General features: G+C 41.7%; 3 protein-coding genes across 3 annotated transcripts; 1 reads left to right on the top strand and 2 right to left on the bottom strand.

Annotated features, from left to right (window-relative positions):
* Positions 1-650: 650 nt before the first annotated feature.
* grsf1 (G-rich RNA sequence binding factor 1) lies at positions 651-7,395 on the bottom strand. The gene is made up of 10 exons (XM_046385966.1): positions 6,827-7,395; positions 6,393-6,537; positions 5,980-6,135; positions 5,601-5,729; positions 4,616-4,754; positions 4,365-4,438; positions 3,830-3,915; positions 3,599-3,734; positions 899-950; positions 651-736 (listed from the first exon to the last, which is right to left on the bottom strand). The coding sequence occupies exons 1-10, from the start codon at positions 7,037-7,039 to the stop codon at positions 733-735; spliced, it is 1,134 nt and encodes a 377-aa protein (XP_046241922.1). The 5' UTR covers positions 7,040-7,395; the 3' UTR covers positions 651-732.
* A 2,777-nt stretch (positions 7,396-10,172) lies between these two features.
* On the top strand, positions 10,173-12,471 carry LOC124057563 (tripartite motif-containing protein 16-like). The gene has a single exon (XM_046385962.1). The coding sequence runs from the start codon at positions 10,247-10,249 to the stop codon at positions 11,987-11,989; it is 1,743 nt and encodes a 580-aa protein (XP_046241918.1). The 5' UTR covers positions 10,173-10,246; the 3' UTR covers positions 11,990-12,471.
* Positions 12,472-13,050: 579 nt separating this feature from the next.
* LOC124057564 (E3 ubiquitin-protein ligase TRIM35-like) lies at positions 13,051-14,596 on the bottom strand. The gene has a single exon (XM_046385963.1). The coding sequence runs from the start codon at positions 14,594-14,596 to the stop codon at positions 13,193-13,195; it is 1,404 nt and encodes a 467-aa protein (XP_046241919.1). The 3' UTR covers positions 13,051-13,192.
* Positions 14,597-15,969: the final 1,373 nt, after the last annotated feature.

Genomic DNA, 15,969 nt, shown 5'->3' with positions numbered 1-15,969 from the left:
GTATGTGTCATCTCAGAGGTGTTCAGTGGGGTTGAGATCAGGACTCTGTGTGGGCCAGTCAAGTTCTTTCACGCCAAACTCATCCAACCCTGTCTTTATGGAGCTTTGCTTTGTGCACTGGGGCACAGTCATGCTGGAATAGAAAAAGACCTTCCCCAAACTGTTGACACAAAGTTGGAAGCATAGCATTGTCCAAAATGTCTTAGTATGCTGAAGGATTAAGATTTCCCTCCAGTGGAAGTAAGGGGCTCAGCCCCTGAAAAACAGCCCCATCTTACACCTGAATTCAGTAACAAAGAGGAGTCCCAGTACTTTGGTCCATATAGTGTATCTGTTAAAATCTGTAACCATCATTCTGTACATAATAACTTTAATGTTCACACTGGAAGCCACGTTTCTTTTGAAATTCAGATACTTCTCAAAGCAAAGAAATATAGTAATATCAGCTTTCACATTCAGGATCAATTCTGTATAGACTGAATTATAAGATTCTGTTGTATTTTCACTCTCAGCTATGTCTGAAATGCAGCACTAGCCTGTACAATCAATGATCATTTCAAGCAAACTTTAATTCCTTGGTAAAATACACCTTTATTAAAAGTCACCTATGCTGATCTTAAACTGTAATTGGATGGAGACAAGTGAGACAGTTTCTCTTGACACCAGGAATGTTTATTGTTTGTACAATTCTGACTCAAAATAAATAGAATACTCCAGCATCTGTTTCGGCATTCACCTACAGGAAATACAACATGTTAACGTGGGGAGTCAAATTGTAACCTCAGATACAAAATAGGTTTATTTGTCACACACACAATCATACACGGTACAATGTGCAGTGAAATTCTTTTTGTCCCTGCAAATGCAAACTGTCTGGATGTAATACAGTGTTTCTCACCATCCCTCAGATTCTGGTGCAGAGTTCATGAATAACTCGATGTATCTGTCTCCTAAAACGAGAAGGTTCAAACGTTAAGTGAAACTCCTGCAGTGACCAATGAATGGCAATGATTGTTATATCATATTTATATCGGAAAATGAAAACCTGCCTCAGAGATTGTCTGCTAGTATTAAATCTCAGGCATTTAACACACTTGGTGCTAGAAAAAGTGGGTGAAATGTCATGACTGACAGCTGAATGCTGCTCATGATTGGATCAGACAAGTGTATGGGCAGGAGCTTGAGCCACATCCTGCTTGACCAGCTGCTGTCTGACAAAAGGTACAGCAGTATCCGCTGCCATTCCACCACATGACAGAGCAACTCCAAAAAGAAACTGTTTTCTCACAAGCCTTTTTGATTTTATGGATCTCTGTTATGCTGCTTTTACACATTACCACACTGCAACCCTAATTCCCATGATGACTTAAATTTTCTATTTCCACTGTGACTTATATTTTTCATGTTATACTAAATTGCATATACTGTACATATTTTCTGTCCATATGTGTGGAGTTACAGTGGCTTGCGAAACTATTTGGCCCCCTTGAACTTTGTGACCTTTTGACACATTTCAGGCTTCAAACATAAAGATATAAAATTGTAATTTTTTGTGAAGAAACAACAACAAGTGGGACACAATCATGAAGTGGAACAAAATTTATTGGATATTTTTAACTTTTTTAACAAATAAAAAATGAAAAATTGGGTGTGCAAAATCATTCAGCCCCATTGAGTTAATACTTTGTAGCGCCACCTTTTGCTGCGATTACAGCTGCAAGTCGCTTGGGGTATGTCTCTATCAGTTTTGCACATCGAGAAACTGATATTTTTGCCCATTCCTCCTTGCAAAACAGCTCGAGCTCAGTGAGGTTGGATGGAGAGCGTTTGTGAACAGCAGTTTTCAGTTCTTTCCACAGATTCTCAATTGGATTGAGGTCTGGACTTTGACTTGGCCATTCTAACACCTTGATATGTTTTTTGGTGAACCATTCCATTGTAGCTTTTGCTTTATGTTTTGGATCATTGTCTTGTTGGAAGACAAATCTCCGTCCCAGTCTCAGGTCTTTTGCGGACTCCATCAGGTTTTCTTCCAGAATGGTCCTGTATTTGGCTCCATCCATCTTCCCATCAATTTTAACCATCTTCCCTGTCCCTGCTGAAGAAAAGCAGGCCCAAACCATGATGCTGCCACCACCATGTTTGACAGTGGGGATGGTGTGTTGAGGGTGATGAGCTGTGCTGCTTTTACGCCAAACATAACTTCTTGCATTGTTGCCAAAAAGTTCGATTTTGGTCTCATCTGACCAGAGCACCTTCTTCCACATGTTTGGTGTGTCTCCCAGGTGGCTTGTGGCAAACTTTAAACGACACTTTTTATGGATATCTTTAAGAAATGGCTTCCTTCTTGCCACTCTTCCATAAAGGCCAGATTTGTGCAGTATACGACTGATTGTTGTCCTATGGACAGATTCTCCCACCTCAGCTGTAGACCTCTGCAGTTCATCCAGAGTGATCATGGGCCTCTTGGCTGCATCTCTGATCAGTCTTCTCCTTGTATGAGCTGAAAGTTTAGGGGGACGGCCAGATCTTGGTAGATTTGCAGTGGTCTGATACTCCTTCCATTTCAATATTATTGCTTGCACAGTGCTCCTTGGGATGTTTAAAGCTTGGGAAATCTTTTTGTATCCAAATCCAGCTTTAAACTTCTCCACAACAGTATCTCGGACCTGCCTGGTGTGTTCCTTGTTCTTCATGATGCTCTCTGCGCTTTAAACAGACCTCTGAGACTTTCACAGTGCCGGTGCATTTATACAGAGACTTGATTACACACAGGCGGATTCCATTTATCATCGTTAGTCATTTAGGTCAACATTGAATCATTCAGAGATCCTCACTGAACTTCTGGACAGAGTTTGCTGCACTGAAAGTAAAGGGGCTGATTAATTTTGCACGCCCAATTTTTCGTTTTTTTATTTGTTAAAAAAGTTTAAAATATCCAATAAAGTGTGTTCCACTTCATGATTGTGTCCCACTTGTTGTTGATTCTTCACAAGAAATTACAGTTTTATATCTTTATGTTTGAAGCCTGAAATGTGGAAAAAGGTCACAAAGTTCAAGGGGGCCAAATAGTTTCGCAAGCCACTGTACATGTTTTAGTGACACTTTTCTATACTTTGTTAGATTTTATTCCTTATTCTTATGGTTTTATTCTATTTTGATTTTAATATTTGTTTATACATTTCCTGCATGTGTTAACACAGAGTCGGCTACAGCTGTATTTCATTACACAGACCTGTATTGTATAATGACAATAAAACTGAACATATTGCCCTAAAATAGGAATACACTCCAGGACGGACGTGTACACAGACATCTACAGACACCCCGCACGTGTACCAGTTCAATTTATACTACTTTCTACTTTCCTCTGACGACAGAATTTACATGACAGGAACCCGAGCTGATGCAGAAAGAAATTTTGGCTTAAGGCAGCACCCAGGCTACACAATTTTCAGAATTTGTTATTTGAAGATAAGACCTGGACCTGCATTAAAATTTAAATTAAAAACAAAAGTGGTGGAAAGTCTTACACTCTTGTCAAGAATATTATGGTTTTGTTTGTTTGCCACTGTTAAAGGCTCTCCGGCAGGCTCACCTATGTACTGTTTGTTTCTGGACATGGCAGCCACAGTGTCCTGGTGGCATCTGAAGTAAACGTCTGCCTCTCCGTTCGGTCTCCCGTTAGGACCATACTCAATCTGGATCTTAGACACAACCAGAGGAGAGAAGAACTGCAAGAAGAAGAAAAAAACACATTAAAAGTGAAGTGCAAGTGACCGCTAATGTAGCAACAAAACAGCTTCAACATGGTCAACCGTTGATATACCGTAACAATGTCTTCACCGGACACCTTGAATGGAAGTCCTCTAATATGTACGCGATGAAGCATCAAGGCCGAGTTCTGAGGGGATCCTGACGGAGCAGACAGGAGGTCAGTTTACACCAGGATAAAAACACTTTTTGACAAATTTGTTAAGAGAGAGCAAAAATTAATTAATTATTAATTAATTAATTAAAAGTATGCGTAAAAGATCTCAGCATTTTACCATCCTCTGCTAACCTAATTGATCTAATATTAGGGCTTTCATTTATGCTTAAAACAACAGTTTTTTGTTTTTTTTTGTTTGTTTGTTTGCTTGAGTATTTTTCAGTGGAAACTGGTAAAAAAAAACAAAGTTTTTTAAAAAGGAACTGGTCTGTTTAAATCTATTTTCACCACATTTTTGCCCTGATTGTTTTACTATTCCTTTCTCTCAATCATTTTATGACATTTTTTAAAAATAATATAAAAATATACAGCATGTTATTTTGCTACAAAGTCAATTTAATGAGCCCTAAAATATTATCTCCTAAATTCTCACTAGTTCCTGGGTTGCTCCTGATCCTCTTCTGAGAATGAATCTCGTCGCTTCTGCTGGGAAACACTTCAATGTATCTGCAAATACAGACATCAGGCGATAAGCAACAAACTTACAAATATGATGAGTAAATGAAAGAAGAGGTTATTGATATATGAACAAGAGCAGTACGTAATTCCTGTTGGTCAGAAACGTGAGGGGAATGGATTATAAAGCCAGTCCAGGCCGCAGTGTGAGCATTTGCAGTGTCTTACCTATTTCCAATGACCTCTCTGTCTCTCTGCAGAGCTTCATCAGCCGCTTTTTGAGAAGAAAACTGTACAAAGGCATTTCCAGTGTGTCTTCCATTGTAGTCTGTGACGATGGTGATCCCATTCTCGGCTATATCCAAACCTGAAGGACACAAGAAGACCCTGAATTTTACTTTGTCAGTAAAAAAAGAATTTTTGAAGATTTGCATATCAAAATCATTCTAGTTTCTTTTTGTACAATCGTAATTTATTTTTCTTAGACCTTGACTAAACTTATATTTTTCATAATACATTACATTGCAAATACTGTACATATTCTCCATGTATGTGTGTGTGTGTGTTAGGTTTAGTTTAATCCAACCAAATGTAAACTGGGGCAGCCTCGTAACCTCTCCAGTCATATCTGTCTAAGAGAGCATATTAATTCAAGTACAGCACTTAAACTGAACTTGAATATTTCCATTTTACTTTCCATTTCCATATGTCTACTCCATATAATATAATATAATAATATCTCTGATGAAAATACTGTATCTCCAAATGACTTTACTTGAATGTTTCTGATAAACTGAAGGATGAAGTGTTATTTTTATAGGTCAAGAAAATCCTCCTATATTAAGATGAATAAACTAAAACCTTTGAGGGTTAGCAGGAAAATGTGTCATAAACAGGGCTGTTTTTCTGAAGCTCGTATAAGCTGACTCATTAAGAGTTATGTGGTTCTCCTGTGACAGCGACACTACAAACACATGATAATCTCACAGAACGTGATGCACAGCTGCAGAGTGAACTACCCAGCAATATATAAAGTAATTAAAATGAGCTCAGTCTCAAACATCCAGCAGTAAAATACAACATGCTCATTATTGCTGCAGTAACACTAATCCAAAACATCAGATATCATAGCACAGCACGGACAGAAAACATTTTACTGTACAATACTACACAGTTCTTACTTCACAGCTTAAGTATTTTTGATTCAGTTAACCTGAAAAAAAGTGGACAATATCAGCCTCAGTGCAGGTGAAGGGGAGACCTCTGAGCCGCACCACCCCATCTGGAGACTGGACGGATTTTTTCAGGATGGCTTCAGCATAAGTGTCTGTTACTTCATACACTGCAAAAGCACAAAGAGCAGAATGTGAGAATCTGTTTTTATGATGATGGTGGCTCCTGAGCATTGACAGCGTGACAGTGAGTGCGGAAACTGCTGAAACTGAAGCAGTTAAATGGAATCGAGCCACCTCCACTTTCATTATTTACACCTGTGATTTTCCCTGCTACGGTATGTGGCAATGTCTTTATGGAAAAGTCCAGTCGGCATCTGTATGTCATCCTTCCACAGCTCAGGTTACCAATAAACAAACCTTCGACATAGCGTGGGCCGAGGTACTGTCGGTGTTTCTCCAGAGCTTTGCTGACATCCTCCTTATGCTCCATCTCAATGAAGGCTCGTCCTGAGGGCCTCCCACTCCTGTCCACACTGAGATGGATCCCCTTCACCCCATCACGGATTCTACAGTCTAGAGCACAGAAAAACTACATTTTTTAACATAATCTGATTTTGGTAACTTACTTGAGGTCGGACAATCAGGACACCAAATACAATATATATATATACACAAAATATACTGGCAATATATGGAATATATGTGTAAAAAACACATGAAAAATGTATCCGTAATAAGCAAATTTCTTTCAATAATGTCAACCCGTCCACATATCAGTGGGGCTCTAAGTGTGAACATTACAAACACTTTTCCCAAATGAGAACACTCACCTGAGAAGAAATGCAGCAGGTCCTCAGCTGAGCAGGACCACGGCAGACCTTTCACATGTAGGATGAAGACCTCCTTCTCCTCTGGCTCTGAATCAGACTGATAGGTCGGCAGCGGCGGGTATTCATCTTCACAAGGTTCTCCTGCCTGGAAGACAAAATGACAAATTGACGTTTTAGCCTGAAACTTGCTGAAGCTTCCACAAAGACTGTTGTACTTCATCAGATACTTAAGCCAAACGTTAAACACGTAATCTGTCACATTTCAAACATATCACAGAATTTAACTCATTATTATTATTTTGTTCTCAAATATCAAAATGCCATCATGACGATATGAAAATAAACATTAGTTGCAGCCCTACACATATAACTCTTGTGATCGACCCTGACAGGTGATGCAGTCAGTAGCACCACCGCAGTCACCAGTCACTGACCTTAGTGCACAGGCTGGACCGGCTGGTTGTCACAGTGGACTGAAGCAGTCTTTGCACACACACCGTCCGGGCTGCCGATGCCCATGATCGCTGCTGAATAAACCCACAACGGCCTGACAACAGGCCGACTCTTGTTCTGATCCCTGTCGAAAACGTTACCTGTCTGACTGCGAAACACCGCTGCAGTAAAAGCAACAGAGATTTACTTGACATTTTTACCGAGCCTTGCCAGATGTCTAATGCAGCTGTCTCTCAGACTGGAAGCTAGTTAGTTTGGCTAGCTAACCGGCTTAGCGTGATGTTATGGGGGATGAACTGTCTCACGTGGTTCAGACAAGGGCAACACTCGAGCGGCAGCAGAAAACGTTCTCAACTTCCGCTTAACTTCCTGTGTCATCACGTGACAACGGAATGAATAAGGTGTTTCACGCTTTTCATACGTGATTAACATCTGTTGACTTTTATCTCATAAAAAGCAACACATATATAACGCAAGTGTCAAACTCTACAAAAAAGGGATTCCAACGAAGTGTCAAGTGAGTGACTTCCTCTTTCTCATTCCGCACATGTTCGTGTTTAATGTACACTGCCACCTAGAGGTTAGGATGCCATCAAATCCTCATAATATCATGTCACACCAATTAAATGATTTTCATTCCTTCAGTTCATGCAGTCACACAGAGGGACCCTGCTTCAGTGTTTGAGATACAGATAAAGATATTTATCAGGGAAAATAATTTAGATACTGCTATGACTGTTACCATGTTTGATTCTAAATGTCCCATCACGTCTTCTATTAATATTCAAGTTAGGCTACTTTTAGTTTTAGCTGCAACAGGAGATGGATTGTTATTCTGAATGTAGCCTGAGATATGATAGCATTAAATTAAAACTCTAACCCAAGATGAGACACAAGATCAGACACTCTGTCTGACCAATGTGCAAAATTTAAACCTTTAAACACTCTTTTAAACACACCTTTTTTGGAAAGGTTTGGAGTGTTGGTCCACTTTACAGTTTCAAATAACAGAAATCTCTTGAATGCATCATTCAAATGATTTGCTTCATCTGATCAGCCCCAAACATACTGGTTGATGACTGAAGTTATGCAATTTACAACAATAGCAAAAACAGAGGAAAAAGAAAAAAATAATTTTAGGCAGCCGATATTTGCCATTTTTTATGCATTTATTTGTTTGTTTAGATAGATAGTTAGATACTTTATTCATCCCCGAGGAAAATTCACAATGTTTGTTGACTGCTTGTTTAAGCTCTAAATGGGGTTGTGAGCCTTTGCTGAGATCATGAGACAAATGTTTTGAACACAGGTGTCACTTCTTGGCAGCTGCTGTGATTCCTTCTGAATGCAGGTTCTTCAGGACATTTGTAGGACAAAAAAAGGAGGACTTGGAGTGAGTGTCAGAGCCATTGTCCAGGATGAAACGACAAAGACCCAGGAATACATCAGGAAGATGCCCCCCAGAGCAGCTAAGAGAATACCTGCAGGCAGCAGAAATCTGGCAATGATAAGGAGGAACGGGATGAACTGTCATGGAATGACGAGCCCTTGCACAGCCTGTGCCACCAACAGATAGTATCTGGCTGGAGAAGAATTGAAGGACCGGTCCACATGTGTTTTGTGGACTCAGAAAAGGCATTTGACTGAGTTCCCTGCGACATTCTGTGGGAGGTGCTCCTAGAGTATGAGGTCCAGAGCTCGTTGCTGAGAGCCGTGCGGTCTCTGCACAACCGGACTAGGAGTTTGGTTCGCATCGCTGGCAGAAAGACCTGTTCCCAGTGCATGTTGGCCTCCGGCAGGTCTGCCCTTCATCATTTTTAGGCGCAGCGGAGGGTGTTCGGTTTGGGAACCACAGAATTTCATCTCTGCTTTTTGCAGATGATGTTGTCCTGTTGATTTCTTTGAGCCAGGACCTTCAGCATGCACTGGGGAGGTTTGTAGCCAAGTGTGAAGTGGCTGGGATGAAAATCAGCTCCAAATTCAAGGCCATGGTTCTCAACCAGAAAAAGGTGGTCTGCCCCACTGGAGGGACTATGTCACTCGGCTGGCCTGGGAATGCCTTGGGATCCGCCCAGAAGAGCTGGAGGAAGTGTCTGGAGGCAGGGAAGTCTAGGCTGTGTTTTTAAAGCTTGAAATCATTTTTCATGTTTGAAGTGCTGCTACTGATGAATTATTGCTGGAATAACTTCAGTATTTGTTGACATGTAATGTTTACATGTGTCAGAAAAGATATGCATTTGAATTTTTGGAGTGACAATATTTAAATAAATTTTAAAATAAATATTTTAGAATATTTTTAGCTTTCGTTCAGGACTTTTCTCCTGGACAGCAATGTTTTATCATTGCTCATTAAGCCTTTTTTCCTTGAGTTTTTCTTTTGTTTTTGTTTTGTTTTTTTGTTTTTTGGCTCCCTCCCACAATCCCACCATCTCACGCCCCCTCAACCCACTTATGCTTCTCGCACAGCACTGATCCTGCCACAATGTCCAAGTTGACGCATTTTGTCCATGGCACATGCAGACAAAAAGTTGGTGCTGATGTTTGCACAGCTTTCAAGTCTCTGCATATGAACACGATATCTGCATTCAGAGTCCAGAGTGGCTCCACTGTAAACGGTCCACTGCAGCCTGTCCATCAATTCAGTGACTGCAGTAACTTGTCCTGATGGAAAACCAACACATCTCTGCTGTTGCATGTGGACGAGGTCATGCAGATAGCAACAGAGCTCTGAAGCTCAGTTTTGGGGTTGTTCTGTAAACACTTTTCTACCAAAGAATAAATATAGCACCTTCTGTCAACTCATATCAGAGAGTAAGGATTCAGATGCAGATTTGTTTGTTGAACAGATGCATTTATTGTTATCAGGCTGAGTGAATAACCAACCAACACAAAGAAACATCACCGAGCAGACAAGCAGAGATGCAAAGACAACATGAACTGCAGCTACATTCAACAAACACATACAAAAGAAACATAGAGAGAAGGGAGGGAGGGAAGGGAGTCAATCAGTGATTATTGACTACTCCTTTAAATTGTTGTGAAACAATTTGGTGTAAAAATTACATGTAGTTGATTTTTTTCAATGTTTCCATGTTTAGCTTTTTATCTTTTAATACCATATAGGGAGTGTTGCCATGTGACCCATTTCCATTGGTTGTTAGCTGCTTGTCCATTTTCTGTGTGTGATAATTGTGCAATCCTATGCTGTGTAATGACAATAAAGTTGACCTTTGAATGCTGAAGCCTTGATAAGTCTTCTTCCTGCTCTCAAACACAGCCAACTCCAGTCTGTCCATATCTTTCTTTGTTCCCTCCCCTTCAGATTTACAGTTTGAGGATGGGTGTAACCAACATGGTGCTGAAGTGCAAGAGCTGATAGGCCCGATTCACTGCGGAAACACATGACGTTCAGATCAAATTTCAAGCTAGTTTGGTTGCAGTCATTGCCACTGAGAGGAAAAATGGCGCAGAAAGGAATTCAACTGGACCAGGCAACCTTCTCTTGTTCGATCTGTCTGGATCTACTGAAGGATCCAGTCACTCTTCCCTGTGGACACAGCTACTGCATGAACTGCATTAAAGACTTCTGGGATGAAGAGGATGACAAGAAACTCCACAGCTGTCCTCAGTGTAGGCAGACCTTCACACCGAGGCCCGTCCTGATGAAAAACACCATGTTAGCAGTTTTAGTGGAGGAACTGAAGAAAACTGAACTCCAAGCTGCTGCTGCTGCTTATCTCTGCTATGCTGGACCTGAAGATGTGGCCTGTGATGTCTGCACCGGGAGAAAACTGAAAGCCTTCAAGTCCTGTCTGGTCTGCCTGGTCTCTTTCTGTGAGAAACACCTCCAGCCTCATTATGATGTGGCTCAGTTAAAGAAGCACAAGCTGACGAAGCCCTCCGTGAATCTCCAGGAGAACATCTGCTCTCGCCACGATGAGGTGATGAAGATGTTCTGCCGTACTGATCAGCAGTGTATCTGTTATCTCTGCCCTGTAGATGAACATAAAAGCCACGACACGGTGTCAGCTGCAGCAGAAAGGACTGAGAGGCAGAGAGAGCTTGAGGTGAGTCGACAAAGCATCCAGCAGACAATCCGGGACAGACAGAAAGATGTGAAGGTGCTTCAACAGGAGGTGGAGGTCATCAGTCGCTCTGCTGATAAAGCAGTGGAGGACAGTGAGAAGATCTTCACTGGGCTGATCCGTCTCATGGAGTACAAAAGCTCTGAGGTGAAGCAGCAGGTCCGATCCCAACAGCAAACCGAAGTGAGTCGGGTCAAAGAGCTTCAGGAGAAGCTGGAGCAGGAGATCGCTGAGCTGAAGAGGAAAGACGCTGAGCTGAAGAAGCTCTCGCGCACAGAGGATCACAACCAGTTTCTACGCAGCTACCCCTGTTTGTCACAACTCAGTGAGCCTACACACTCACCCAGCATCAACATCCGTCCTCTGAGGCACTTTGAGGACTTTGTGACAGCTGCTGTGTCAGAGCTCAGAGACAAACTACAGGACATTCTGAGTGAGACGGGGACAAACATCTCAGGCAAAGTGACTGAAGTGGATGTTTTACTGCCACAACCAGAGCCCAAGACCAGAGCAGAGTTCTTAAAATATTCACGTGAAATCACACTGGATCCAAACACAGCAAACACACAGCTGTTACTATCTGAGGGGAACAGAATAGCAACAGCAGTGAGAGAACAGCAGCCTTATCCCCATCACTCAGACAGGTTCACTGAGTGTTGTCAGGTCCTGAGTAGAGAGGCTCTGACTGGACGTTGTTACTGGGAAGTGAAGTGGAGAGGGGAAGCAGTTTATCTAGCGGTTGCATACAAGAATATTAGCAGAGCAGGGAGCTGGAATGAATGTGGATTTGGATACAATGACAAATCTTGGGTGTTTTATTGTGACAAAAAAAGTTACACCTTTTTGTACAATTCAATGCAAACTCGCACCTCGGGTCCTCAGTCCTGCAGAGTCGGAGTGTACCTGGATCACAGTGCAGGTATTCTGTCCTTCTACAGCATCACCGGATCCATGACTCTCCTCCACAGAGTCCAGACCACATTCACTCAGCCTCTATATGCTGGATTTTGGTTTTGTTGCTCCTCTGGAAACAAAGTTGAGATTTGCAAGTTCAAATAGTCAGACCTCATTGAGGGGATAGTGGATTTAATTCTGTGTTTTAATTCTTAAACCTATTTTGTCTTCATGTTTGTTGCTGAGAGCTGATTGTTGGGGCATTTCTTCACTGCAACAGAGATCAGCTGCCATTCAAAAATTATGACATGTGACGTCAATGTGAGCGTGTGAATTTTCTTCCATGACCATGTAGTAAGGTATTATAAAAGTGTAACTGTCAAGATCACAAACAGTGAGGAGACCATTGATTATATTCTTCTTCATAGCTGAGATTCTGCTCAAACAACCAAACTGAGGGTGCGGATGACGTAAATGTGGGCTTGAAATCACTGAAAAAGTCTTTTCATACAAAGCTGAAGGAAAAATGTGAAAGTCATATGAGAACATAACTGAGGGCGTTTTCCTCCTGAGGTGTACATGTTTAGACCAGCATTTGTCTAAACAAAGAGAAATGATAGAAAGTGGAAATAAAATGTTCAAAATGAGCAAACTGTGGACAAAATGCGTACTTTGTCTCCATCTTGTGATGATTGCAGGGAGAAGAGAAGTGCAACCAATCACATCCCGTACATTCAATAATGTTGATGACTTTACGTGAGCATGTTGTCCCTGAAAGCTGCATTATGAACACAACACAACAGTGAATCCATTTCTTAATCAGTGTCGTCTTCTTGTCTTCCGTGAAAATCTGAATTCTCCTTCAGAGCAAATCATTTCAGACACCCACCACTACATCTCTGTCCCTCGGTCCCTCAGTATTGTCTGTGTGGGACAGACAACACAGATTCTGATCATGCAGTGAAGCTGGAGGAGGGTCAAGTTTGACCCGCTTTTAAATGAGATTTCTGACGCTTTTTAATTGAAATAACACAGATACACGCACACACACACACACACACACACACACAGTGAGGTGCAAGCCAGCGGGACAATCACTACAACTCCATCAGCGCTAAACAAGTTGGATGCCTCCTCTCCAACACAGCAGGCTTCATTCCTCACGTTTCCAGCTGTCAGGTCAAAAAAGTCAAATTAAATCTGTTTTAGATTTAAAAGAAAATACAAAGACAAACAGGCCCAGACTGATGGTTTGACTGTAAAGTGTGATAATGACTTTAGAGTCTAACGAACCTCAAACAGTCATGAGTCAAAACTGCTGATGGTAAAAGCTGGAACAATTAAATTACATCCCTGAACAGAGAAAAATCAGAAATCAGAGAAATCAGTGGGACAGATTTTGATATCAGCGGTTTTAGCATCACCAGCCTTTCCAACAAAGAAATATGGGAAGAGTTTCTCAGTCAAAGTGTCTTTGTAAGTGTAGATGTGAGTCATGTCTTCAGGGTCATAGAAGGACACCTCCCCCCTGTCATAGTCCAGCTGGACTCTGATCCTCTGGAGACTCGTCTTCTCCGTGTGTTCTCTAATGCGATGTGTTAAACACCAGACTCCATATTTTGGTAAAGCATATAGCTCCCTCTTCCTCTCAGCTGATTCTTTGGCCAAACCTACAGCCCAGACAGGATGATCTCCCATCTCCACCTCCCAGCTGTGTTTCCCTGAGCTGAAGCCCTCAGAGCCCAGAACATTTGTATACTTAGTGAATCTCTCTGGGTTGTCAGGAAGCTGCTGGCTTGTGCCTCCATGTCTCACACTGGTCAGATCATCAGACAGATGGAGCCAGCGGCTTGCAGTGTTTGGGTCCAGAATGACAGGACTGAAGTGGACCTTGTCCATCTTGTCCCAGACTCTGAAGGACAGGTTGCCCAGGTGTTTGGCCACATCTATGAGCGCTCCTGAGACCAGCTGTGGATCTGACAGGGAGCACTGGACTCTGGCTCTGGACTGAGTGGCTTTATAACTGCTGAGGAACGTCATGTTGTGTTTCTGCAGGTCTTCTTCAACAGCAGAGATGCTGTCTGACAGAGAGGAGATCTGCTCCTGAATCATCTTCATCTCTCTGCTGATAGTCTTCCCCTTCTGCTCCTCTTCCTCCCTAAGAGCTGCCAGTCTGGACTCCTCTTCCTCCTTCAGGAACTGGTGGAGCTTGTTGAACTCTGCTCTGATCTGCTTCTCTGTGGACAGCAGCTGCTTCTTGGAGTGTTGAATCACTTCATTGTATGTCTCCTCCACTTGTTTGTATTTGTCCCTCTTGTCCTGCAGAGACTCTAAGTCATATTTCAGCTGCTCCTTCAGGTCACTGACTGCTTGTTCTATAGGAACCACCCTGTGACTCTGATGGAGACAAGACTCACAGACAGGACACACAGCTCTCTGCTCGTCCTCACAGAATAATTTAGACTCTTCCTGATGTTTACTACACACCACCTCCACCTTCTTCTCTGCTTGTTTGGTCTCAGATGATCCAGATTTCTGTCTCCCAGCAAAGAAGTCAGCGAGTTCCTTCAGTGGAAAATTCACAAACAGGAAATCTTTTGAGGATTTTCTCTTACAAATGGGACAGTTTTTGTTTCCAGTTTGTTCCCAGGATTGTTTCAGACAGCTTGAACAGAAGCTGTGGTTGCAGCTCAGAGACACAGGACCTCTGAAAGTCTCTGAACACACGTGGCAACTCAGGAAACTTTCAACAAATGCAGTTTTCGCAGCCATTTGTTATTGAAGTTATTTTTCATGAACTAGCCTCATTGAGTTATGTTATTTGCTTTATTAAGTTCACATCTTCTGAATGTGTTTTCTCACACCCTGTGATGGCATCTTTGTGCTGTTCTAAAACCTCGAAAATTTATTTTCATTTTGATTTAACTCATTTCATTCGATGAGTCATTGGTTAAATTAACAGCAGGAAAGGCTGTCATGTCACTTAGTCAGCAGCAGAGGGAGGTGTGAGGATGTTTGTGAGAGTTAAATGTTTTCCTTTTGATTCAAAACAACACACTGTATGGGCAGTTGTTTTCCAGACAAAAACATATCAAATGGCTTCATGTGTACAAATTATGATTTTGCATGTTTTATTTCATCAGATAAAGAAAAGATATGGTCTCAAACTACCACAAACAAGGACAGCCTTGTAGTATTTATTTTTCATCCACAGTAATATGTCTGCACGACTGTTCATTTCATCCAGCTGGGCTAAATATACAACATGTAAACAAAAGTATCCAGACACACCTCTTTATGGGGCTGTTTTTCAGGGGTTGGGCCCCTTACTTCCAGTGAAGGGAAATCTTAATGCTTCAGCATACCAAGACATTTTGGACAATGCTATGCTTCCAACTTTGTGGCAACAGTTTGTGGAAGGCATTTGATCCAAGTTAACTTTTCCATTCCTTTTCCATTCCACCATGACTGTGCCCCAGTGCACAAAGCAATGTCCATAAAGACATGGCTGGATGAGTTTGGTGTGGAAGAACTTGACTGGCCTGCACAGAGCCCTGACCTCAACCCCATCCAACACGTTTGTGATGAACTGGAACAGAGATTGCGAGCCAGGCCTTTTCATTCATCAGTGTCAGACCTCACAAATGCTCTAAGGCATGGACGAGCAAAATTCCCACAGAAACACTCGTGTGGGTACACTTACTCAAAATCTTGTGGAAAGACTTCCCAGAAGAGTGAAAACTGGTTCGCATTATCTTGCATTAGGTTTACATGCCCGAGAATTAATAATAATACCTTTATCCTCTCCCTATGTGAGGAACATTTTACAGAAAAGTGATCTTCAGCAATGTAATAGCCTATCCCTCTCTGTAGCAGGTAGAGTGCAGTGCAGTCCACTAAAATGCATGTAGCTCCAAGATATTCATACTTACTTCATGGATTCTTAATTTTCTATAAATACTTTTTTCTGTATGTTGAATTTGAAATTTTTCTGTAATTTCAAGTATTACGTGGGATGAAGTAAAATCCCAAGAATTTGCAAATCTCAGTTTGGGAAGGGTCACAAGGGGGACTCTGTTTACCAAATGTTAGTCATATTACTGGGTAGCTAACATGCATAAAATTGTGCTCTGGATCTCAGATAC

Source organism: Scatophagus argus, chromosome 4 (genome assembly GCF_020382885.2).
Source record: "Scatophagus argus isolate fScaArg1 chromosome 4, fScaArg1.pri, whole genome shotgun sequence".
Classification (NCBI taxonomy): domain Eukaryota; kingdom Metazoa; phylum Chordata; class Actinopteri; family Scatophagidae; genus Scatophagus; species Scatophagus argus.
This window is presented reverse-complemented; position numbering and strand designations above follow the sequence as displayed.

Coding starts and splice junctions, on each gene's coding strand:
- grsf1 (XM_046385966.1), bottom strand. CDS start 7,039: ATGTCAAGTAAATCTCTGTTGCTTTTACTGCAGCGGTGTTTCGCAGTC. Junction 5,730..5,979: donor CGGCCCACGCTATGTCGAAG/GTTTGTTTATTG, acceptor GTGCTTTTGCAG/TGTATGAAGTAACAGACACT. Junction 3,916..4,364: donor CAGGAGCAACCCAGGAACTA/GTGAGAATTTAG, acceptor CTGCTCCGTCAG/GATCCCCTCAGAACTCGGCC.
- LOC124057563 (XM_046385962.1), top strand. CDS start 10,247: ATGACGTTCAGATCAAATTTCAAGCTAGTTTGGTTGCAGTCATTGCCA.
- LOC124057564 (XM_046385963.1), bottom strand. CDS start 14,596: ATGGCTGCGAAAACTGCATTTGTTGAAAGTTTCCTGAGTTGCCACGTG.